The sequence below is a fragment of the Bubalus bubalis genome, chromosome 1 (assembly GCF_019923935.1).
Source record: "Bubalus bubalis isolate 160015118507 breed Murrah chromosome 1, NDDB_SH_1, whole genome shotgun sequence".
NCBI lineage: Eukaryota > Metazoa > Chordata > Mammalia > Artiodactyla > Bovidae > Bubalus > Bubalus bubalis.
The window spans coordinates 30,025,324-30,051,939 of NC_059157.1; the positions used below are offsets into that span (position 1 = coordinate 30,025,324).

Below are 26,616 nucleotides of genomic sequence, written 5' to 3' on the forward strand. Positions count from 1 at the left end.
TTTATTATTACAGTTGCTGTTTGGGTACAACATCACAAGACCATCAAAGCGGCTTTCCTCGTTAGCAGCGGAGGCGGCAGCAGTTAACACCTGGGCGGTGCAGGGCACAGCCGAGGGTCCGGAGGTCACTTTCTTCCCGCGTCCCTTTCCATCCGAGAGGGGGCCTGCTGGCCAGGCCCGGGGGCGCGGGGCGGGCCCGCCGCGCTCTGTGACGCCCGCCGCGAGGAGCCTCCGGCACCGCCCGGTTCCCGCGGGGCCAGCGGCGCGGGCCCAGGCGATCTCCTTTCCCGTTCCGCTCTCTCCGCCTCCGGAAGCTCGGGCGGCCTCCGGGTCCGCGTGGAGGGGCTGCAGGAGCGCGCGCGCGGGCGCACGGCCGGAACGCCGGCGGCGCGAGGAGGTTGCGGCTGCGGCGCCGGGTGAGCTGCGCGCGGGCGACCCTTCCACCGCGCCCCCCGCCCCCCATTCGGGATCCGTTTCCCCTCTCCGGGGCCCAGGACGCGGCAAGCGCACAGGGTCGGTATGCGGAAGGCGGACTAGCCGGGCCGCCCCCCTCCGCTCCTCCCGCCGCCCAACCCTCCGGGCCCCGCCGCCTCTGCGGCCCTGGCAGCCTGTCGTTAGGCGGGTGTAACCCACACGGAGGCGCCGGGGCTGGCGCGATCGCAGGGCCAGCGCCCCTCGTCGGCCGCGCTGGGATGGCCGGGCCTGACCTCGGGGCGCGTTTGCGGGTGGCGTGGGGTCGGGGTCGGCCGTGAATTAAGATGTGATCGCCCCCCGCCCCCCGTCCCGGGAGATCCTGGCTCAGGTCTCCCCCGCCCACCTCCGCGGAACTTGACCCTGAACTCAGAGGAGGGAGGGGGATGTCAGTTATCCGCTACCTCGTGGGGTCCGGAGGGGGTAGTGTAAGGAACCTCAGATCCTGGAAGACAGGTGTTTCCTTTGGGCTGAGATTTTCGGGTATCCAATAGGTTACCTTCTTTGGACCAAATAATATGTCTTAACTACAGAAACGTCATGTCCCAGTATCTAAAATGACAGTTAAAAATGCCGGATTCCTCTGTGTGTTTTCCTGATGTAAGGCGAAAGCGTTGGTATTTGTATTGCTGGTTCTGCAAGGGCTCTACGAATCATGGGTGTGTAAATGACTCCTGGGCAGCTTTGGCAAGTACTTGTCCTCATTGAGTATCAGCAGGGTTATTGCAGCCTAATGAACTGTCATTTGATTTTTACGCTTTCCCAATATGTTGTAAAGAGAAACTTTACTATCTTATTAAGTCCATATTTTTATTACTCTTTAATGTAAATTGAATCTCACTAACTGAAGTGAAGGTTATCTAAAGGACTGCTTAGTGGTTGGGACAATTGGATATTTTTTCCTTTCATTAAGTCACCTGAATGTTTCAGTTCAGTTGCTCAGTCATATCCCGACTCTGCAACCCCGTGGACTGCAGCATGCCAGGCCTCCCCTAGCTTACTCAAACTCATGTCCATCAAGTTGCTGATGCCATCCAACCATCTCATCCTCTGTCATCCCCTTCTCCTCCTGCCTTCACTCTTTCCCAGCATCAGGGTCTTTTCTAATGAGTCAGTTCCTCGCATCAGGTGGCCAAAAAAATTGGAGTTTCAGCTTCAGCATCAGTCCTTCCAATGAATATTCAGGACTGATTTCCTTTAGAATGGACTGGTTGGATCTCCTTGCAGTCCAAGGGACTTTCAAGAGTCTTCTCCAACTCCACAGTTCAAAAGCATCAATTTTTTGGCACTCAGCCTTCTTTATAGTCCAACTCTCACATCCATACATGACTACTAGAAAAACCTGAAGTTTAAGTCCTTACAATAACCCATCTGTTGGATGTTAGGAACCTAAATCTAAACCTTAAAAGTCTCCCAGACACTGATCTCTGCACCCCTTCTCATGAACTGTGACCATGTAGGGAGACAGATGCTTACAGTTGTTGGGGACTACAGGAACCTTGTGGGGCTTCCCTGGTGGCTCAGATGGTAAAAAGTCTACCTGCAATGCAGCAGACCTGAGTTCGATCCTTGGTTGGGAAGATCCCCTGGAGAAGGGAATGTCTACCCACTCCAGTATTCTTGCCTGGAGAATTCCATGGACAGAGGATCCTGAAAGACTTCCGTCCAAGGGGTTGCAAAGAGTCGGACATAACTGAGTGACTTTCACACTCACAGGGATCTTGTAAATGCAGATAAGGGGATAGTTGCTTCTAGTGTGTGGGGTAGGAAGGGAATGAAGGACAGCTATGGAAAACTATCCAGAAAAAAATCTTGGGTGAAAGAGGTGATTTTTCTGCTTACATAGTTGACTGTGCTCAGTCGTGTCCAACTTTGCAACCGCATGGACTGTAGCCTACCAGGCTTCTCACTCCATGGAATTTTCCAGACAAAAATACTGGAGCAGGTTGCCATTTCCTCCTGTAAGGGGATCTTCCCAACCCAACCCAGGGATTGAACCCATGTCTCCAGTGTCCCCTGAATAGGCAGGCAGATTCTTTACTACTGCGCCACCTGGAAAGCCCTACATAGCTGGCTCAATCTTAAATCTCCTAACTCCAAACTCCTTCATCAGATAAACATTATTTGAATATCTAGTATTTGTCAGGTCTGACTTTAGGCGCTAGGATATAAAGATGAGCAAGGTACCAGGAGTTCCCAGTTTGGTAAGAAGACAGGAAAGGTGGGAAACAGCTATGAAAAACGGATTTCAAAGAAGTATCTGTAGTCATTTGGCTTAGGGATAGACTTTGGGATTTAGACCTAGCTCATGTTAGGGTTGGGAAAGGTCATATCCTCCAGACACACAAATTCCCTCTGCAGCACCCCAGCAAATAGCCATCTGGTCTTTGCTCCAACAATATCTAGTGACTTGTGGCTAGATGACTTATGGCTCATAATCCTCGAAGGGAGCTCATTCCATTTTTGAGCAATTCTACTGTTAAACCCAGAACAGCTTTCTAATGCATTCTGTTTGTTGATGCAAGTTCTGCCTCTGGAGCTGCAAATAATAGCTCTCAAGTCTGTTTCATATCATTACTCTTCAAGTATCTGAACACACCCTTTCCTTTAGTTATTTATTCCTGTGAGCCTTTGGTCGGTAAACCATTAATCATAACTCAGGTTCTAGACCCTGCCATAGTACTCAAAGCTAAGTGCCATCCAAAAGGTGGTTTGACCAAGCAGAATATGACGCAAGTTGTACGTTGCTACCCCAGGTTTGTCACTCTCCTTGCCAGAAATACCTGGGAAACTCGTTACTGTCTTTGGAAAGGTGGTTTGATCACAAGCTCAGTTTGGGATAGAGAGTCACAAGTCAGTTCAAAGTTCTGAATTCTTATTACCTAGGTAAACACTTAAATTTACCTAAGGCTACTGGTTTATGGCAGAAAGTGAAGAAGAACTGAAGAGCCTCTTGATGAAAATGAAAGAAGAAAGTGAAAAAGTTGGCTTAAAGCTCAGCATTCAGAAAACTAAGATCATGGCACCTGGTCCCATCACTTCATGGGAAATAGATGGGGAAACAGTGGAAACAGTGGCTGACTTTATTTTGGGAGGCTCCAAAATCACTGCAGATGGTGACTGCAGCCATGAAATTAAAAGACACTTACTCCTTGGAAGGAAAGTTATGACCAACCTAGACAGCATATTCAAAAGCAGAGACATTACTTTGCCAACAAATGTCCGTCTAGTCAAGGCTATGGTTTTTCCTGTGGTCATGTATGGATGTGAGAGTTGGACTGTGAAGAAAGCTGAGAACCGAAGAATTGATGCTTTTGAACTGTGGTGTTGGAGAAGACTCTTGAGAGTCCCTTGGACTGCAAGGAGATCCAGCCAGTCCATCCTAAAGGAGATCAGTCCTGGGTGTTGAAGGACTGATGTTGAAGCTGAAACTCCAATACTTTGGCCACCTGATGCGAAGAGCTGACTCATTTGAAAAGACCCTGCTGCTGGGAAAGATTGAGGGCAGGAGGAGAAGGGGATGACAGAGGATGAGATGCTTGGATGACATCACCGACTCGATGGACATGGGTTTGGGTGGACTCCGGGAGTTGGTGATGGACAGGGAGGCCTGGCATGCTGCAGTTCATGGGGTCGCAAAGAGTCAGACATGACTGAGTGACTGAACTGAACTGAACTGGTTTATTCAGTTTGTGATGCCAGTGAGATTTGTTCCAGATTATTTTGCTAGAGGAAAACTACTGCACAGCAAATATGTCCAGCAAAATGTGTGGCAAACACTAGCATGTGTATCTAATTTTCACTGGGCGGGCCATCCTTTTTTGTAAAGAACTGTTTCTAAAGCTGAACTGCTAAACAAGTCCCACTTTCTCTTAAAACTCCCTACCACGGGAGGGATTATTTTACTATCTTAGCCCCTGTTTACTGTCAAATAAATCATAGATATCACAACGATGTGTTTTACAGTTCAAAGAAGGAAGGTCTCAGTTTTTTTCTTTCCATAAGGCTAGGACCACATTTCTAAAGCAGAGTAGAACAGTGGTTAGTCACATGATCCTCAAAGCTGCCCGCTTTAGAATCCTGGTAGGCCACTTAACTAGCTGCGTGGCTTCAGGCACATTCCCACTTACGAGGGAGTGACAAAATATCTGAAAAGTTGTTGTCAAGAGTCAGTGAGTTAGTACTTCTTTTGCACTTAGAACAATCAACCCTGAATATTCATTAGAAGGACTGATGCTGAAGCCCCAGTACTCTGGCCACCTGATGGGAAGAGACTCATTGGAAAAGATGAGGGTAGGAGGAGAAGGGGACAACAGAGGATGAAATGGTGGGATGGCATCACTGACTCAATGCACATGAGTTTAAGCAAACTCCGGGAAATAGTAAAGGACAGGGAAGCCTGGTGTGCTACAGTCCATGGGGTCACAAAGAGTTGGATGTGACTTAGCGACTGAACAGCAACAACATATAAGTACTCAGTTAATGAGTACTAAGTTAATGTTTTAACTATTATTAGTAGTAGAATAACAACACTAATACAAATGAGACTTAGGTTAGTAATTTTATGCCCTGAAAAATGTAAACAAGTTTAGCAGAGGGACGGAAGTTGGAATAATTTGGATGATTTGTTTTTTAAAAGATTTGTGTTTTAAACTGGCTAAGAAAATTTGCTCTGGGCTGTGCTATGAAACTGTTTGATTTTAGAATTTGAAGAAACTTGTTAAAAAATTTTTTTAATCCTTAAAGGCATTAAACAGTGGGATAAAACGGCTACCACAGTTCTTTTATTCCTTGACGTTTTAAAGTGTGAATTATCTTACAAAAAAGGATAGCTTTGGGGAGAATTTAATGACTATTAATAAGCACTGTCCAGCATTCAGTACCTTATTTGCTGTTTTTCTCTTTGAACTCAGGTGGGCAGAATTAGATTGTGAACGATCAGTCATACCTTTTTATATTTGTGATGACCCATGATCACAGAAAACCAGTTCTTAATTCTTCCCCTTTGTCCCCTTTCCCAACTTCATTCCTCCTCCCACCTTTTATAGGCTCATACTCTTAGACATTTAATGCATGTCTTCCCAGGCCAGGCTGGTAGCATTTTATGTATATGTTTGTCCGCTTGAAGGGTTTAGTGTTGTTTTGTTTGTGTGTGTGTATGTGTGTTAAGTTTTTCATGATTATATTGTCATTCAATTCCACTCTCTTGGTAGACATGATTTTTGTGGCTCTCAGCTCATCATTTCTGACTGATACACAGTATATAATACACAACATTTCTGTTCTCTCTTTTCCTCCGACTGGACATTGAGTTTTTCCCTCGGTCAACACTGTTGCAGACAGGGCTGTGATGCAGCTTCTTGTCCACGTGCCCAGGAACACACAACTGAGAAGCAGTAGCACCAAGTTTTGAGCCTGAGTATCTGACCCAGTTGGTTCTTTCTCACTGCGCAGACTCCCTGTCATCACTTCCTTGCTTAGTTTATTACATGAACACTATCACAATAGCAGTGGTGGAAATATTAAAAATGCAGTGGGATTGTTGATTTTTCAACTCTTTATTTTTTTGTCCAAATGTCTAAATTGTATTATTAATCCAGTATAGCCAACAATTTTATATTAATGCATTTTTCACGCTGATAATAGCACCAACATCAGGGGGCCACAAAGGATCCATTGGTAAATATTTTAGGCTGTGTGGGCCCCGTGGTATCTGTCACAGCTACTTAACTCTGCAGATGCAGTGGGAAAGCTGTCAGAGACAGTTCTTCAACCTGTGAGTGGGGCTGTGTCCCAATAAAACTTCTTTTACGAAACAAGTGGTGGGCCAGATTTAGCCCATTCACAGCAGTTTGCTGACCTGTGATTTAAATAATGATTTTAATGGGCTCAAAATATTTCTCTATTCATTTTTTTTTCAGTATTAAAAGTAATGCTGTAATTGCACATTCATAGCCACTAACCGTCAAGGAAATGATCTCTCTCTAAGACTGAACCTCAGAAAAATGGAGAAGGGAATGACTGGCTTTAAGACTGTGAGCCTGAAGCTGTGACCTGTGACTGTCACATGGGTTAAGCAAAAACGCCGTAATCTATGGATGCCACACAAAAGGACAACAAAAAGTTTAAGAACTTAAGAGCAGTAGCTGAGACTGTTGCTAATGCCTTAGATTTTGATCACATCTCTCATCTTTTAAACTGAGTCTGATTGAAAACTGCAAGCTCCAAATAGAGTCCTGACTGCTGGGCTATCCCACCAAACTGGGGCTTTCATAACTAACCTTGAAGCTTCAGCCTCCCCCAGAAATGTGAGTCTTTAACTGGCTAGTCTACCCAGAATGATGTCTGTCTGGGCTGGCTTAGCATTCTAAACTCTAGCTGTACTTAATTTGTGGAAGTCAGTTTTTCCCTGGCGTTCACCTACATATCCAAGTTTGTAATATGCTTGCCTTGATGATCTCTTAGTATTGTTCAGATCATTGGTATAACTTGTTATTACCCCTGTAGCCCCCATTATCATTTCACTGAGTTACTGTTTTTATGGTAGGTTTTTTCTTTTTCATATTTCTCTTTATATATTACCCAGACTTCTCAGTTTGGGAAAATTTGCAATTACTGTATAAAAATAAAGAGTAATTTGGAAATTACTCTTAGTCTGATGGTTACACTTTCCTCCTTTTCAGGTATATTTTTGCCATCATGGATCGGTTTGATGATATATCAGAAGGTGAAGTGGACCATTCTTTCTTTGACAGCGACTTCGAAGAAGCCAAGAAAGGTGACAACAGCTCAGTTTTTGACAAGCAGGATGATGATGCTGGAGAGAGAATAGACAAAGATACGGAAAATGTAAACCTGAAACTTGGACTACAAAGAAAGGAAGATGAACTTGCTGAGAAGGGAACGGAGAGCAATGGGAAAACTCCTCCAGAGGAACACCCTGTAGAAGGTGATAATGCACAAGCTGGAAATTCCTCGTCCTCGACCACTTCTTCAAGATCAAAATTGGGTAATGCTAGAGTAGAACATAAAATACGCTTGCCCACTCCAAATAGCCTTCCCCAAACTGTGAAAGACGGTGAGCACGACTACTATACAGATGGAGAGGAGAGCACTGATGATGAGAAAAAGCATCATGTCAGGTCCAAGTCAGCTAAGCTGCCGAATAACTTCAAGAAAAGCCTAAGTAAAAAGTATTCCAGAAGCAGCTCCTCTTCTTCTTTGTCCCTCTCATCTTCAAGTTCCGATACAGGCTGTTCAGATACCGGATCTGATGTCGGCCTGTCTGATTCATCTCCATCACCGAAGAAGCGTCTCCCTGGCGCCACCCACTTGTCACCCAAACTGAAATATAAACCAGGAGAAAAATCACCAGGAGCCCACGCTTCAGGTACAAAACCCAAGGTTGGTGATGACACTGAAGAATCGGAAGACACCGTGACGGACGTCACTCCTTTGTCGACCCCGGACATCAGCCCGGTTCAGTCTTTTGAACTGGGTGCCTCAAGCGACCGAAAAATGAAAGTTAAAAGGCAAGAAAATGTGAGGCAAGAAGTATATGAAAATGTTGAGGATTTGAAAAATAACCCGAAATCTTTGAAATCAGCCAAAAAAGGGGAGGAGAAACATGAACCCAGTCTCACCTCAAAGTCAACAGCGTTGGATTCCAGTTTAGACCACAGATATAAACAAAAAGTCTTACATGACACAATGGACCTGAATCATCTTTTAAAAGGTAATTTTAAACACTGTGTTTGGAATTTATTTTTTAAATCACTACATCTGGAGATAGGGCCTTTATTTTATCATTTACTTTTGGCTGCATGGTCTTACTCGAGTTGTGGCAAGCGGGGGTGGCTGCCCTCTAGTTGGCACAAGCTTCTTATTTTGGTGGCTTCTCGTTGCAGAGCACTGGTTCTAGGTGCCTGGGCTCAGTAGTTGTGATATATGGGCTTAGTTACTCCATGGCATGTGGAAGCCACCCAGACCAGGGATCGAAACCCTGTCCCCTGCATTGGCAGGTAGCTTCTTATCCACTGTACCCCCAGGGAAGTCCTGTGTATTGAATTTAAATATTAAACCTAGTATTATATTGAGCTTAATATTAAATGCTATGAATTTGCCTTGATTTTTCTAGTAGGTGTGTTTTATTATTTGAGATCATGGATATATTATTATAATGTAACCAAATTATTTCATTTAAAGATACCTGGAATATCATTATTTATATTACTGCAAAACTGATCAACTGGGACTAGAAAGTACTTCACAGTGATTCCTAGAAACTCAAAATGCCTGGAGACCAGATAAAATAAATGCAAGAAGGGGAGCAGATGTTTTCCTATGTTTGATGGAGACATGGGTGTAAGATATATTTCACTTTCTTTAAGAAAGAAAGCAAGAGCACCAATTTTAAGGGAAGGTGGCATGAATGCTGGCAAATTAAGAGAGCTCAGAGTAAACTGTAGGAGACAATTCAGATTTTAAGTGAAGGCCAGAGAGAATTACTGGAAAATAATTACCAAGTTGATGAAATAGCATGATTCAAGTTTTAGTTACTTTTAAGATAGAAGGATTTAAGAATTAAGATAATCCTGACTACTATATTTCTGTCTCAATTTATTTATACCCATTATTTAGTTTGAAAGGAACAATATATTCCAGGTGAAGAAAAAGCAAGCCCAAACTTCATCTTTGACTAGTTAATATAAAACTAAAAATATTGAGCTTGCAGGTTAGGTTTTAGGGCAATTGAAGATAAAGTTTTTAAGTTGTAAGTAAGACTCTCTTGTCTTCATTTGTTTGAAATGTTAGTTGAAAGAATAAATCTTCAGCTACATAATTTACATATGGTGGCCTGGTAGAAGGGCATAAATAAGTCCCTTATTTGATCAAATGAGTCTCATAGATTAATAAAATGTATTTTGGAGCAACTTACACTTGTGAATGTCCCCTCTTTTATAGGTTTTCTTTGTTACTCATTGATTAATTATTTAAAATATCAATAATATAAGGAAGAATACTCAGAAAGTAAAGTCTTGAAAAAAATATGCCAGGCTGGTAAGAAAGAGAAATAAAGTATCAATCTTGTTAGTACACAAAGTAGAATTCAAAATCAGATTCTTGGCATTGCCTGTTACCACCTAGTGGCTAAGTCTCCACTCAGCATACCTTTCCTGATCAATGCTCATTCAATCTCTTAAAACTTTCAAGACTGAGTTTTCTATTCTTGCCCATCTGCTTCTTCCCCTAACAATGCGAATGATCTTTAAAAAAGTAGATCAGACCTACAAGTTTCCTTCTTAACTCTTCAGTGGGCTGACTCTTAGGTTAAAAATAAATACCAGATTTCTTACCATAGGCTAACAGACTATCTCTTCAGTGACTCTTCATCCCAGGAAGTATGTAAGCATCTCTTGGAGAACTACTCAAATTATTAAAACAAACTATTAAGTACTGATGCTTGGGCTCTGCCGTGGAGAGCCTGGTGCACTTGTCTAATATCAGTTAAAGTTGATGAGCCGTGGCTCGCCATCATATGTTGACTGCCTTCAGCTCCTCTTTCTCTCATTACCTCTCAGTCCAGCCACAGTACTTCCTTACTGTTCATAAAATGTTAATACTTTGCACTCGTGGAGTATTTGCGTTTGAGGTTGGCCTCTCTCTCTGTAGAGGCTACTTCAGTTTTGCTCGGCCCTCAGCTTATCCATCACCTTCTCGGAAGTACTCTTCCGAACTTGCTGTGCAGAAGTTTCACACCCACCCCTGCCTCACGGTCACAAAAGCCCATTTCCTTTCAGGAGACTCTGGAGTTAGTGTAAGCAACATGAGGGCAGGAACTTATTCCTTGCTGGAATCCCCACAGTAGACACTATTTGTTACCTAAAGGACTGTGGGACACTTCTGTCCACAACACTAATGGTCGGAAGTATGCATCTTACGTTTCACTGAAACTGGATTTTGTAACAGTTACCCACTAGTCTTAGGTTTGCCATCCGAAATACATACAGTAAGTCTTTGCCTCCTGCTTCTGCCTTATAATCTTATCCCGTTTTGACTCGGAAACAGAGCTAAAATGTGGCTCAGTCTCTAGGCACATGGACTAGAGCTTTATTCAGTCTGCCGCCCCCTGGGGATCCCTGATCCCAGGACCTGCCCATACAGTACGTGGTGCTCAGGGTTAGTACAACCCCAAGAACAAAGTGGCTCTTTTGCCCCTTGATGCATCTGTTGTTGGAGTCACCAATATAACCCACCGAAGATTCTTTATAGCAGTAGAGTGTGTTTTAAATACTAATTGTGGGGATCAGTCTATGCATACGGTGTTTCTTGAGGTTTCTCAAATTATTATTCCTGCCGAATTTGCCCAGTGAAGCTTTCAGATCCAAGAATATTTTTGTTTTTCTTGTTTTCATTTTCCCCATAGAGCTAAGCCATGGACATGTGAGATGTGATGTGTACGTGGCCGAGCTGTGTCGCTCTGGCTGTCTTCTATTAAGGCAGGCGGTAAAAGATTACAGAAATGTTCAACTCTGCTTCTTTTCTCACTAACTTTTTTATTTTTATAAAATGTGATATTTACATAGCACTGGTTTATTATTTTCAGATGAATTCACAGATATCTTCCAATTTTTTACCATTAATTTCTAACATGGTAAATATTGATAGATATAACCCACATAAACATTATTTGGGGTCCTCAGTAAACTTTTGGTGTGAGGTCTGTTTAAGAACTTCTATTCCTGAAGAATGGATTTATAATCTATTACAGAAAAAATAAATTAGCATAGTCAGTCTTCGAAAAGGGGAAAAATGGGGGAAAAGAACAAAAAAAAGCATTTTTTTGAAGATATAAAATTGTGAGAAGAGATCAAACAATACAAGTAAATTGTTTTGACTTATCAGAAGGTATTATCAGAGGAGATAAATTTTTTTTTTATCAAATCCAACCTGCAAAGATGTTTAAAATATCAATAGTATAGGAAGAATGAAAATAAAGATTTGAAAAAGTTATGCCAGGCAGATAACAAGGAGAAAATAGAAATATCAATTTATTAGTACACAAAATAGAATTTGAGATGTGAAAATCCCTGAAAGGGACAAAGAAGAGTATTTTACATGAACAAACTGACCAAGTACACTAAAAAGATTTAACAGCCATTGATTTGAAGTGTTTGATAAAAGCAAAACAGAGCTAAATGATGAAATTGATAAAGCTGTAATCACTGTGGAAGATTGGTAGATGTTAGACCAAAAAAAAAAAAAAAAGTATGAACTACGCACTTATGAGCTGCACTTGGCCCATGGGTTTGTTTTTGCTTTTTTTGTCTATTACATAATATATATTTTTAAGTGATGAGATAGCAGTTTCTATTGCTACATAACAAATTACCCCAGTACTTAGAGTATAGTCATAGTCGCTCAGTCGTGTCCAACTCTTTGCAATCCCATGGACTAATGTGGCCCACCAGGCTCCTCTGGTCCATGCAATTCTCGAGGCAAGAATAGTGGAGTGGGTAGCCATTCCCTTTTCCAGGGCATCCTCCTGACCCAGGGATCGAACCCCAGTCTCCCACATTGGAGGCAGACTCTTTACCGTCTGAGCCACCAGGGAAGCCCCTTAGGGTATAGAGAGAGGCTCAAAAGTGGGGGTGACTTGACAGGTGGGGCCTGGAATCATCTGAGTGCTGGTGTACTCACACATCAAGTGTACTCACACATCTGGGCTTGGGGTGACTTGGAGACCAGGACTTGCTGAGCAGAGGGCTCGTGCGTGGCCTCTCCCTGTGGTCTGGGCTTCAGGTACCGCAGCCTCAGTGCAGATGGTTCAGAGCCCCAAGGACAGCGTTCCAGGAAACAAGGCACAAACCTCACCACCTTTTATGACCTAGCATTGGAAGCCACATGGCATCATTTCTTCCATGTTCTATTGGTTATACACCTTCCCAGATTTAAGAGCAGGGGCATAGACCCTCCTTCTTAATGGGAGGAGTGTCAATAACACAGACACTCTGCAAAACTTCTTCAGTCCACCCTGTGGCCATACATTGATTTACATTCCTCCCAAGTGCAAAACTCTGTTCCCCCTTTTCAAAGATCCTGCCCACCTTGTGATCCAGGGTTAAAGCAAGTCCCAAGGGCGGCTGTGGCTCCTTGGGTGTGGTTCCTCAATTATAGCTCGAGTACTTTGAGAATCTTCTGCCAGGAGAGACTAGGAAGCCCAAGTAGTAATAATTCTGAACCCCAAAAGTCCCAACTCTGATATTCTCTATAAATTCTGCTTGAAAACTGACCGATCCCTTTTTTAGTTCTTCTGTTTTCTATCCTGTCTTCTTATGATGGTAAAATAAACTATTAATACTTTAAAGATTCTTCCTGGAGATCTGCTTAGCAAAATCCACCAATGACAGAAGGTATGTTTTCCATTTTCCTTGCTGTCATAGCCAACAGTGTTGCTAAAATTCTGCCACTTGATCATCTTCACCAGCAGTCTCCTCCAACCCTTTCTAGCTCCACTTACTATCTGGTCTCAAAGCTAGAGCTCCAGATATTAGGTTTTTGTTGCAGTAGTACCCAACTCCTGGTACTCTGTTTTGTGTGTTAGTTACTATTGCTCTGATGACAGATCACAATCTTAGATGGGTAAAGTGGCAGCCTAGGATGACCTGAAGGCTGGGATCACAGTGCCCACGCCACACACAGCCCCTCTATGTGGTTTTGACGTCCTCACAGGGTAGTCAGCCTCACAGCCTCAGGGCAGCCAGACACAGGGTGGCCCAGGGCCCCAAGCACAAGGATTCCAGAGACAAGAAGGGGGGGGCGGGGAGTGGCCTGCATCTGTCTCTATTTTTGCCCAGCCTTGGGCTATATCGTGTTGGTCCGCGCCATCACAGACCTGCCCAGATGCAAAGGAAGGAGACCGAAAGAATGTCTCAGAAGTTCTCATCTGACAAGATGTTCATAAAGAAGATGGAGAAACTTAGTAAATTTAGTTATTATTCCTTGAATCATCACCTCTCAGTTATAAGAGTTGGGATGAAAAAAAACAACAACAACCTTTGAAACATCATTTTAAAAAGCAAATATCATATATCATTGATTTTTTTAATCGGGATCGTGAATATGCCTACAGGGTGAATTTTTTTAAAGAAAAACTAATATTATGTAAATAATGACATAATATGGCTTGGGATAAATTTTCCACTAATAGTATTCACATAAACATTTTAAATGCTGCCTGTATCCCAGTTGAGGTACAAGTTAAGCTGGTACTTCTAGTAAATGGTGTTACTGAGTCAAGAAGTGGCTCCAGTGGTAATGGACATATTGAAATACTGTAAAGAGTTTGAGCAAAATTGTTTCATTAATGAAAATTAGGGAAAAGCAGTATTTCTTAAATGTGTCATTTAAATAATGTACATATTTATATTAATATATTTTTATCCCTGAAATTTTATTCAAATTAACATTTTTTTAGATCTTAATTGGAAGACACTGGATCATATATTGGAGGTTGCCTCATACTAAAGTGTATAGTAGCCACTTTAGAAAAATGTGCTAATGATACCTGGCATCAGTATGTAAGCACTCAACATATACTTTTCCCATCAAGGGAGGTTAGAATGCTGTTTCGTTTTGTTTTTTTAAATGAATTAGTTTGAAATCCTTCCTTTATTTTATTTTTAGCTGTTGCCTTATTTTACTTATAAAAGCTTTTTATAAATGACATTAGGAAAATAGCTTACTTTTAATTCTCTCTAGAATTTAATTTTAAAGGCTAAATTAATCTAGAAACCTTATTCAATTCTACAAAATGGATATTTCTTGGAAGTAAGATAATTCAATTATATATAGTCTATATATATATCTCCTTCTAAATGTGTTCCTATTCAGGTTTCATCATTAGTTTGGTGTGCTTTTCAACAAATTACCAGTCATTAATTTCTTAATTTTTCCTATCAGGAAGTCACTGTTAATAATTTTTTTTAAAGTTTCCTTAATCTCTGATCGTCTTTGGTTTAAGCATTGAGATGTAGATTTACAGTTTTGTGACCTTGCTCAAAGGATTTAACTTTTCTGCACCAGTCACATTTTTAAATGGGGTTAAAAATGCTTTTAACAGCATAAAATACTAAGCAAGTAAAAGAGTGTACTTGCTTAGTACAAGTACAACAAGATGGTTGTTGTTCAGTCGCTAAGTGTGTCTGACTCTTTGCAGCGCCGTGGACTGCAGCACGCCAGGCTTCTCTGACCTTCACTATCTCCCGGAGTTTGCCCACATTCATGTCCGTTGAGTCCATGATGCTATCTTAACGATCTCAGGCTCTGTCATCCTCTTCTCCTTTTGCCTTCAGTCTTTCCCAGCATCAGGGTCTTTTCCAATAAGGAGGGAATGGCAAACAGCACCAGTATTCTTGCCATGAGAACCCCGTGAACATAAAGGTGCTCTGATATAATGGAAGCAAATAATGGGGGCCTTCCAGTGGCTAAGACTCCACACTTCCAGTGCAGGGGGCCTGGGATCAATCCCTGGTCAGGGAACTAGATCCTGTGTGCCTCAACTAAGACCCAGTGCAGCCAAATAAATGATTAATTTAAAACAAATAATGGTTACTTTAAAAAGATAGTGTTCAAACAAATGTACCGTACCGTTAATCTGATATAATACATTCATTTTTAGCAGAAACTTCAGGTGAAACAAGCTTAATATGTTTAGAAATTTCTGATAACCATTTAGTAATAATTGCGACTTGCTGAAAATTGTTCTAATAATATGAAATATTGATAATTTAGCATGTTGATAAAAATTTCATTTGATAATCATAGTATACAAAATATTTTTCTTGGTTAAAAGCTCTTTTTATATAAGGTATTCATTTGGCTTATGTCTAGTCAGGAATAATAGTTTGACTTTTGTAGTAGAAGTATTTGTTACAATGCCAATATCAAGACCATAAATCTTGTATAGTAAAATTCTTTCAGGTTAAGCTGAAAGTTTCAGAATATTCTAGGTTTGTTTTTGCCATTTTCTGGCCATTGTTTGCATTGCCGAGAACATTTTATTTTTTGAATTATGTGTGTTGGTGTGCTCAGTCGTTCAATTGTATCCAATTCTTTGCTACCCCATGGACTGTAGCCGGCCAGGTTTCTCTGTCCATGGGATTTTCCAGGCAAGAAGACTGGAGTGGGTTGCCACTTCCTACTCCAGGGGATTTTCCTGACCCAGGGCTCGAACTCACATCTCCTGCATTGCAGATGGAATCTTGTGCACCACTTGGGATGCCTTTCTGACTAATAAAAACCATCTCAACTGAGTATTCTGTCAATGCAATCCACCAGAGGTTTCTAACTTTTAAGCTTCCTTTAGGAAAACATACAATGAACACGACAAAAGCATTTTCCATAAATTATATCTGCAGTCTACAACCAGTGCCTTGTTCATTTCTTATTAAAGTATTTTCATGGTTTTGTGTATAGCATTTATTCCCAAAGAACCCAATAAGCATAAACCTCTAAGCTGCCTCTGAATTTTTTTTCTACCTGGTTGTAGTCTGGATGTCATTGAAATTATTCTATACATCCCTTATCATGAATTAATGTAGTTTCCGTTTATAAAAGTTAAAGCATATACCATTATGCCATCATATTGCTGTTTATTTAGCCATTTTTCCTTTTTTTGTTCACTTTTTTTGTTGTTCACTTCTGTAGCTTTTCTGCAATTAGATAAAAAGAGACCACAAAAACATCACTTTGATCAGCCTTCAGTAGCACCTAGGAAAAACTACTCTTTCACAAGAGAGGAAGTGAGACAGATTGATCGAGAAAATCAGAGGCTTTTGAAAGAACTGTCCAGACAGGCTGAGAAACCAGGAAGCAAGAGTATGATTCCAAGATCGACTGGTCCTCCCCCTAAGTTGTATCATAGTGCTCTGAACAGACAGAGGGAACAACAAAGGATTGAAAGAGAAAATTTGGTAAGTGACTGATTTACATTTTAGTCATCAAATAAAGTGCATTTGTACTGATTTGTAAGCCCAACTTGCAGCAAACCCAATACAGCCAAATTTTCTAAATGATACAAAAGTAGGAATAGGTTTGTATGGCATAAAATATAGGATGAGCCATGAGCCTGGAAGATAACAGTATGTGCTTTTTTATCCAGGAAACTGTATTTTAAGGGAGTATTAAATGAAAATACTGCAGGGTCTGTTATTTATTTGACTAGATCTGTTAAATTACTATAGCAATACAGGAAATGGTGTCCAAGGATTAGATAGATACATCTGTGAAGTACTTAGTCACTAGCTAAATCTATTTTACTTCATTTTATCCTCAAAAGCTAAAATAATTTATATATCATTTATTTTAAATAATACACACATTCTCAGGGAGGTGCCCTGCTGCTTGATGTATGAAAGACATTATTAAAAATGATACAGTAATAGTCCTTTGATATCCTAAGAAATATATATATGGAAACTGTTGAAAATCTTCACATTAAAAAAACTACTATTCATAGCATATCATTTTCTTTATAAAATGCAATTCATAATTGCTGATATTTACAGAGCTTTTTAATGCTGGGCATTGTTCCAAGTGTCTTCTAAATGTTAGCTAATTGAATCCAGACAATAATTCTTTCAGGGACGTACTTTATTTTTATCCACATCTTACAGGTAGAATAATTGAGACCTAAAAGGGTTAAATAATTAACCCATGGACAAGGAGCTGCTAAGCAAGTGACTGAGCCAAGATTTTAAACCCAGGTAGCATCTTCAACTAAAGTTAGACCCTTAATGAACACATACATTCAGAGTTAAAATAAATGATAAAGCTGTTATTAAAATTACTAGAACAGTTCCCCAAATTTACCCTTATTATGTTTCATCATCAGGACAGTTCTACTTAACCTGAATTTGCAAGAGTAACTCTTATGAATTTATTACTATCACTAACACCAAGAGTTGGTGAGCTAGGGTAGTATATTTGCAAAAAATAGTAAAATATTGGTCAAGAGAGTTACCCTGAACATGGCAGGGAGTAGATTACAGCAGAACAAGTTGAAATGAGGTTGGTGGGTAGTGAACTAGATGGTAACTTTCTATGTATCTAGCAAGTTCAGGATTCATTTACATTTTATGAAAATGGTTAAACAGCTAGAGCAGGTGGTGGAATCATATCCAGGTTTCCTCGCTTTGGGATTACTTTTTTCTTTTTAACATCTTTTTTGAGGTATAATTTACATGCCATACCCATCTAAAATATACAGTTCAGTGGGTTCTGATAAATAACATGATTCTTTTTTTTAAGTTATATATAAAAGTAACAAAATTTTCCACTTTAACTTTTTAAAATTTTCAATGTCTTCTTCATTATTATTTTGATATGTGCACACTGCCATGTTTATTTCTGATTCACTCCTGGTGGGGCTGTGTCTTTGTTGCAGCATGCAGGCTTTCTCTAGTTGCGGGGACCAGGGGCTCCTCTCTAGCTGTGGTGCTTGAGCTTCTCACTGTGGCAGCTTCTCTCGTTGCAGAGCACACGGGCTCTAGGGCACAGGGGCTCATCAGCTGTAGCTCACGGGCCGTAGAGCGTGCAGGCTTCCGTCGTTGTGGCGCACAAGCCCAGTTGCCCCACGGCCCGTGAAATCCTCCTGGACCAGGGATCGAACCTTTGTCCTCTGCATTGGCAGGCAGGATTCTTATCCATGCGCCACCAGGGAAGTTCGCCATTTTAACTGTTTTGAGTGATTGGTTCAGTGACATTAATTACATTCACAATGTTGTGAATTGTGAGTAAATACTACTTATTTCCAAAACTTTTTTGATCACTCCGTACAGAAACACTGTGCCAGACAGTAACGCTCTGTTCTCCCTTCCCCTCAGCCCTTGGTAACCTCTACTCTACCTTCTGTCTCTATTTGTCTATTCTAGATATTTCATATTAGTAGAATAGTAGACTATTTGGTCATTTTATCTCTGGCTCATTTCACTCCATTATGTTTTCAAGGACCATCCATGTTGTAGCCTGTATCAGAACTTCATTCCTTTTTGTGGCTGAATAATAGTCCATGTATATATATATATATGCCACATTTGGATTCCCCATTCATCTGATGATGGACACTTGGATTGTCTGCACATTTTGGCTATTGTGAATAATGCTGCACTATAGGTGTCTCTTCCCTGGGTCAGCTTCCCTGGTGGCTCAGAGGTTAAAGTGTCTGCCTCTAATGCGGGAGACCTGGGTTCGATCCTTGGGTCAGGAAGATCCCCTGAAGAAGGAAATGGCAACCCACTCCAGTATTCCTGCCTGGAGAATCCCATGGATGGAGGAGCCTGGTGGGCTACAGTCCACGGGGTCGCAAAGAGTCGGACACGACTGAGCGACTTAACTTTAACTTTAACTAGCTATAGGTATCTCTTCAGGTCCCAGCTTTCAGTTCCTTCAGCTGTGTACCTAAGAGTGGAATGGCTGGGTCGTATAGTAATTCTATATTTATTGTTTTGAGGAACTTGGGTTTACTTTTGAGAAGTTGAAGCCATTAATGTCTAGGGACTATTCTAGATACAAATGAGATGAAAACTGGTAAGCAGCTTCTGTTATACACCATATCAATTGTAAATTTCAGCTATTTTAATAAGCAGTGGAAAATTACCACTATTTTTTTTTCTTTTTACTTTGTTACTTAGTAATTTGTATATGTGAGCAATATTTTTCTCCATTTCACAGTAGGATCTTATTTGTTATACTGGAGAACAGTTGAACATAAAGTGAACCACATGTTTAATTTAAATTTTCCTAACAGTTAACATTAGAAATATCAAAGAGGTGAAATTATTCTACTATAATATTTACCTGACTAAATAAAAAATATTACACTTTAACATGTAATAAATATAAAAAATTGTTGAGAGATATTTTACGTTTTTTGATACTAAGTCTCTGAAGTCAGTTGTATATTTTATACTTAGAGCATATCTCAATTTGAACTAGCCACATTTTAAATGTTCTGTAACAATATGTGGCTTGTGGCCTTGGACAGTGCAGCTCTGGATCAAAAGCTTAATTCACAAGAAGTAGAAAAAGTAGCTTAAAGCTACATGGTGAAATAAGCATAATTTATTATAAAAATTATTATGTTATTGTAAGGAATAGTACTTGTCCAGATTTATGCTTAACTCTTCTTTATTAAGCAAATATTTGCTTTATTAAGAAAAATAAAACTAACTCTATATATAATAATATTTTTTTATTGGCTGGTCCTTTGCATTTATTCTTCATAATAGCTGATTATTTTTTATTTATAAAAATTGTTTAATTAAATTTTTGTTGGAATTGTGTTGAATTTACATTTTAATTGCAGAGTGTTGGGCACTCTTAAAATATTACCTTTTAGTCTAGAAATATGGTATGTCCTTCTGTTTACTCAAGCCTTCTTAACACTCGACCTTAGTAAGGTTTTGTAGTTTTCTTTAAAACTATATTTTATATGTTATTGCCATGAAATTTTTCGTTTTGTTTTCTGATTGGTTATTTTCGTAAACCATCAACTTTTGTGTGTTCATTGTATAACCAGCCACCTACCAAACCCTTATATAGAGCCGCATTGGCTCAAATGGTTCTTCAGTGTGAGATGATACACTTTTTAAGCTGTTTGCTGGATTGTTTGTAGTCAAAACACACATGCAAGGGTGCACACGTGCACACACACAACACTTTTGTGTCCAGTGTACTGCACCACCAGGGTCCATTACTTTGTAATTTCATGATTCATAATCCTTCACTTGCTCCATCTCCAGTGATAGAGACCAGTTCACATGGCTCACAGGCATGATGACTAAAGCAATTCTGTTCTAGTTCCCTAACATCAGCTCCTTAGCAATCCAGAGGCTCCAAGCCTCCAGGCAAAAGGAGTGGTGCTGTGCAGAACAGGTGAAGAGGACAGCCCTCTCCAGTAGAGGGCGCACTTGCTACATATAGACCCAACTGTATTAGAACTTTTACTTCAAAAGGGGATAATTTTTTGTAATTCATAAAATTTGGAACTGTTCTTGTTAAACCATGTTTCCATATATTTATTTGGATACAATATGAATTCCGTTTTTAAGAAAAATTGCAAGAATAATCTTAGCAGAAGGAGAAGGGAAGAGGTCAAGGAGGGTACTTTATAGTTTCCTGTAGTATGGTTTATAGTTTCACTTTACTCGCTGAAAGAAATGACATTATTTCATGCTCTTAAATGTATGTATGTCAGTTCCTCTCTAAGCATATGTTCACGGTCATTTCTAGGGTTGAACACTGGGCTCTTAGCATTATTACTCCCATAATGTCATTTCTATGAGAAAATAAGGTTTAATGTTTTTCACCTTACAGCATGTTCTCTAAGATTGTAACCTGATAAACAAGAGAGCTGTGCCTACAATCAGTTGTTAAAATCATAGTGGTTTTGGTTAGCTAAAGGACAGGTAGAAACTTTTAGGTTTTCCACATTATTATTGAAATATTTTTTCCGCAGTGACTTGAAGTCTTTTCTACTTTATTTTGTGAATTTCAGGTTCTAGAAAGTATTTGCCTTTTAAAAAAACTATTGCAGTTTATCTAACGTTAGCTTTTAAATTGTTCATTTAAATGCAGGCTTTTCTGAAAAGGCTTGAAGCTGTGAAGCCAACAGTTGGCATGAAACGCTCAGAACAGCTGATGGACTATCACCGCAACATGGGTTATCTCAGCTCATCCCCGATATCCAGACGAGTGAGGTCCACTCTCAGCCAGTACAGCTCGCTAAGTAAGCACACACACACGGGTTTTGTACTTGTTTGTACCCTTTTCCCATTTAAAAGTATATGACTTAGGTTCTTCTGACAGAGTTTTAGATGCTGACTTCTGGGAAGCAGTCTGCTGTGTTTCACTGGCATGTGTGTTGTTTTTGTGTTGCTTTGTGTTGGTTCACTTAACTTCAGGTTTCATTTTTTACAGCGTATAATGGCAACATAGGAAGGAAACCAGGGGGTTAAACAACTGAAAATATCAGTAGTCTCTTAGGTAATGGAGGAGAGACTTTTAATTTCAGTGTGCTTATTAAAGGAAGAAATGGACAGATAGACTGTTTAAAAGTTGCCAAAGCAGTCTCTTCAGCCGGTGAAGAATTTTCAGTAGTATCTTCCGGCCCTAATGCATGCTGCTGCTTCTTCACTGGTAATTAAGACAAGAATTAGTGATCTGTAGTCCTCAGATCAATCCCTCTTAATGCTCAGTATATAATCCGTTACACACCCAGAGAATACAGGTGGGCGTGACCGCTGAGTGTTGGAGTGTACGACACATGGAAAGGCCAGACCGTTTTCCCTACAGAAGTCTGTGCTGTTACTTCATGTATATGTGCTAAGCTATAAAGTCTGTAAAAGCTAGTCCTAACAGAAAGTTGGAACCACTTGTAGTCTTAAACACTCAGATAACTAGTTTAATTCCATTCATTCATCCGCCACGCATCACTTCCTTGGTAGAGTTAGTGACTAAGATAGCGTCTTATTCCAATAACTCACACTTAATATCATGCCTTGAATATGCAAAATTATTTGTTGAATAAATGTATAAATGGTTATACAAAGAGATTTTATTTTTCCCACTTGAATCCTTTGAGAGGCTTTTAAAAACACTTACTCCCACCCCAAATCTATTGCATCAAAATGCCCTTGTATAGAGTTTGGTTATGTTTGTTATTTTAAGTTCCACAGGGAATTCTGAAGTACATTCCTGGTTGAGAATAGAATTAGACTATTAAAAACACATGTGAGATAGAGAAGGCAGTTTTATTTTAATCTGGGCTTCAGATGAGGAAAGGAAGTGTATCAGATGATGGTTGATGTATTTAGTTAGTTCAGATACTTTCTTGCTGTTTGTCTACTTTCAGAAGGAGCTTCCAGGACATCCAGTGCTACCAGCAGCCTCAGCTGTAAGAGTGAGCGATCTGCTTTTAAGACAACTGGTGGTGGCCTGTTGCGAAGACCTGAGCCCCCGAATGTCCGTACAGCTTGGTTATAAAAACTCTTCTTACTTTAAACATTGTTCATCTAGTTCTTAGTTGAAGTGCTCTTGTATAACGCTGTCATTCTCTGTGTAGACATCTAAATACTGGTTTAAGCAATTTAAGGTGTACAAACAGTGACTTGGATTGTAATTCGATGCAAAATGGTTTTCAAAAAGACAATATAAAAATCAGTGTTTCCTGCAAGGAGGTGTTTATATGAGACGTGTGTATATTTCGTAGAGAAATGGTAGTATACCTGTGTCTTTTCTCAACATAGAAATTGGTTCAACTGGCGGACTGATGAAGCAGTTGTGATAGCATCCTGCACTTTGGACCAAAATGTTAGCTATTTAGTTCTCATTTAATGTGTTTTTTTGTTTTGTTTTCATTTTCTGTAAGTTTTATACAGTGAGCATAGCTCCTGACTGACTTGGTTTTCTATTTGCTTCAGAACTTGGGTGGTGTGACTTAGAACTTGATTGTAAGATAGTTATTATGAAACTAATCTTGAAATTTGTTCTCACTGGTGATGCTGATTTAGATTTGAGGAGAAGACAGAAGCTTGCACTAGGGCAGTCCTTGTGATTCAGCAGAGGTGCCTACTACCTCTATAGGAGTGTGCGCTGGGTTAGATCTTAAAAATTTTATCAACCATTCCAGACCATTTCAAATTGTGAGTCTGAGAAAGCTCAATTTAGAAGCTCCTCTTTTGTGTTTTTCAGGGGAAGTAGGTAAGGATTCTGAGAAGTTGGGTTTCTTTAGAGCTCCTGCATTGTGAATAGTTTGTCCAAGGACCAGATCCTCATAAGCAAAAGCAAGTATTTGTTGAATTAGCAAACGAGCACCACCAGCTTGAGGAACTAAGAAGCAGATCCCAAGTTGTGTCAGGACAGCGTTTTAAGGGGTGTTGTTAATGGGTTGTGCTGTATTCACCGTTTATTGTTTTAAGTGAGAGGAAATGTAAGACACAAATGCTTTGTTCTCACCCCTTTAGAAGTTCCAGCTACTGTTTTTAAGGGCTGACAAAGAAAAACTAAAAATATGAATGATAAAGGAGGAAAAAAATCCCGTATTTGTTGAAGCTATTTTATAAATATCAGCCACTTTTTTGGTTTTGTTTTGGCCTTTTGTATTGAATCCTGGAAGTACCATTTTTGCCAGTTTTACTTTCAAAGACCATTTGAAATTAGTGATGTGTGAGTAGGGTGTAATAGAGTTGACTCTTGAAATCAGAGTATTTTTTCTGTCAATCTGTAGGCTCTTGTACAATGAAGTATATCTCAGTCATGTTGCTTCTCCTGTTCTAGTTATCACTGTTTTCATTACTGGCCTTTTATGCATACCTTAAAATGTATTGGTAAGTTTCTATACTAAATGCCAAATCTGTCCCCCCCCTTTTTTTTTTAGTGTGAATTTTTGATCTGTAAACACAGTAAGATTTGTTTTTTGCTTTTCTGGGTTGCTCAAGCTCTGTAGCGTGTACGCCAAACTTAACTTTTCTTAAACACCTTCAGTGGTAAGCCAAACTGCATTTTGCTGAACATCAATTCAGAATGTCTTGGTCTTAGTTTGTATTGATAGATTTTGTTTCAGGTAGGGCTTGAGAAGGGTGGGAAGAATGGGGTTAAAAATTTCATGGGAAAACAACCTGATCGTGAGATTTTTCTGCTGCTTTCCTTGAGTTATAATGTTCATTTGTTGTTGGATATTCTGGTGTATAGGTTTTTACATCACTTAGTGCTTTACTTTATACACTTTAGCTGTACTAAACCAAGGTTTTGTTTTTTAACTTATTGCACTTTTCGATGTTTGTGTAACAACCTGTCTTTAAGGAGAGATAAGATAATGCTGAATTTAAAATTCAGCATTTGAATATATTCCCAGTAGTGAGTGAGTTAGCCAATTTTTTAAAATTGGTTTTTAAGTTGTTAGGGGGAAAAAGAAACCTTTTATGTAATAGCATTAGTCTCTGAATGCATTTTATAGTCTTTGCTGCCATATGTCATATGCCATATGGTACAATTTTAATTTTATAGATAAAAGCTGTACTTTTTTTTTCTTTGATCTTTAAAATTTTTTTTTCTCTGTACTTTTATTTTAGATACTAAATTAATGCCTTCAGTTTCTACTACTTAGGCAGGGGAGTTTTGTCTAAGTATTACTGATAACAGGGATTCAGTGTGAAGCAAAAGTCAGAAAGAACAACAATACTCATCTTTTCAAAGAGAAATTTACAACTGTTGTCATGATTAGTTTACACTGATAAGTATAAGTAGAGGGATAGGAGTTGAAAAATGTGATATTCTCCGATGTAAGTCAAGATGCCTTTTAAGTTGTTACGATTTAAGGGGTATTTTTATGAAGAAATCAGAAGTATATTATTTTCATTTTCAAGAACATAAAAAATGTGAAGGACTGTCTAGCACTACTTTATATTTGGTTCACTTGTACCTAAGATATATATTTTTAAGATTTACACGTGCAACTAGAAAGGATACTCATCCAAGGTCAGCAATTACTAGGCAAGGTTCTTATTGAGAGTGACTTTCATGTCTGTTTAATGTTATACTGGTATTACATCCTTCTTGATAAGATCCTATGAAAAATTTTGAATTATTAAAGTTATTTCCTAAGGGTAGCAATTACTCTCATACTTCCCCTACTTCCTTTTCTTTCAGTCTCCATAAAAAGCTGCTTTCTTAGCTACTACCCCAAATAAAAGTTTTCTCGTTTGCTTGTAAATGTAGTATGTAATGCAGTTGTTTTCAGCCCATTAACCCAAATGTCCAAAATGGATATCTAGGTAACTTTAAAAAGAGGTCACTGGGATGGATATGTGTGTGTACTTTCATCTTCAAATTCAATTCCTGCACACTATGAAAAGTATTATGACCAGCGTAAAGTTGGAGACACAAGTTTAAGTTACTCTATTATTTTAATAATTAAATTCATAAAATGTTTAATATCTTAAATGCCAAAGTTGGAACCTATATAAATGATTGTAAACCATCCAATAAAATGTGCTTCATGCTCATGACTACTTTATTTGTATGAATAAAGATAGTAAGAAACTTAAAAATCAACATTCTTTTTTAATTTTCGAGTCTACCATAATGTCTTTTAGGCATGAAGAACTCATCCTGGGCCCAGTGAAGAAAAGAGTCAAAGATAACTGAGTTTTGACCCTGTGTTGGTCTCTCAAATGCACTGTCTTCTTGCTCCCATTGTAAAAATTAGAATAATAATTTTTACATTCCCCCATGACTAAGAATTAAGTGAGAATGAAATTGGAAAGAGGATATTAGTTATTTATATCTTTGGAAGTATGATGTTTATGTGGGAAAATGCTTAAAATTACACTCTTTATCATCTCTTTAAACCACACCATAATTGTTATGTTGCTACAAATGTTGTTCAGTCAATAAGTCGTGTCCAACCCTTGGTGACCCCGTGGACGGCAGCATGCAGGGCTCGCCCATCCTGCTCTATCTCCTGGAGTTTGCTCAAATTTATGTCCCATTGAGTCTGTGGTGCTATCTACCCATCTTATCCTCTGCTGCTCCCCTTTCCTTTTGCCTTCAGTCTTTCCCAGCATCAGGGTCTTTTCCAGTGAGTGGGCTCTTTGTATCAGGTGGCCAAAGTATTGGAGCTTCAGCAACAGTCCTTCCAATGAATATACAGGATTGATTTCCTTCAGGAAATCACTCTTTTATAGCTTGAATACAATAGACTCTCTTATAGCTTGAAGGAGTGTTTTTTTTAAAGTTCACATCAATATTCCATATGTATAATGTGTATTATGAATGATAAGAAATACTCTCTTTAAAACTTGCTGCTAAAACATTATGAATTTTTTTGATAAGGGTTAAATAACAATAGTGCCATTGGAGTAAATCACTGAGTAGTTCTGCTGGTAGTATATTTGAGCTCTAGCAAATGAGACTACATTACAGCAGAAATTTGTACTTGGTTTTAAAATTCTGCTGACTGTTTTAATCCACTTAGAGATATTTCTGGAACCACCATAATACAGTCTTAATGTTCTGTGTCTCTATTTCAGAATCCAGTTTGTCGGTCTTTTCTTGCATGATTAGTACTTTTTTAAATGTTGGATT

General features: G+C 39.5%; 1 protein-coding gene across 3 annotated transcripts; it reads left to right on the top strand.

Annotated features, from left to right (window-relative positions):
• On the top strand, positions 1–25,580 carry CFAP97 (cilia and flagella associated protein 97). Of its 3 annotated transcripts, none has more exons than XM_044938366.1 (5): positions 1–416; positions 7,155–8,206; positions 16,180–16,445; positions 21,109–21,259; positions 22,388–25,580. In XM_044938366.1, exons 2-5 carry the CDS (start codon positions 7,171–7,173, stop codon positions 22,513–22,515), a joined length of 1,581 nt encoding a protein of 526 aa, XP_044794301.1. In that variant the 5' UTR covers positions 1–416; positions 7,155–7,170; the 3' UTR covers positions 22,516–25,580. The 3 variants fall into 3 exon arrangements, with proteins under 3 accessions (XP_044794301.1, XP_025135879.1, XP_025135884.1); XM_025280094.2 differs by having other exon boundaries at positions 2–513; positions 22,385–25,580; XM_025280099.2 differs by having other exon boundaries at positions 3–416; positions 22,385–25,580.
• Positions 25,581–26,616: the final 1,036 nt, after the last annotated feature.

What these genes read in the sequence shown, in the direction of transcription:
- CFAP97 (XM_025280094.2), top strand. Translation starts at nt 7,171, where the DNA reads ATGGATCGGTTTGATGATATATCAGAAGGTGAAGTGGACCATTCTTTC. An exon ending in CCTGAATCATCTTTTAAAAG is followed by an intron (nt 8,207 to 16,179) that starts GTAATTTTAAAC and finishes TCACTTCTGTAG; the next exon opens with CTTTTCTGCAATTAGATAAA. An exon ending in GGATTGAAAGAGAAAATTTG is followed by an intron (nt 16,446 to 21,108) that starts GTAAGTGACTGA and finishes ATTTAAATGCAG; the next exon opens with GCTTTTCTGAAAAGGCTTGA.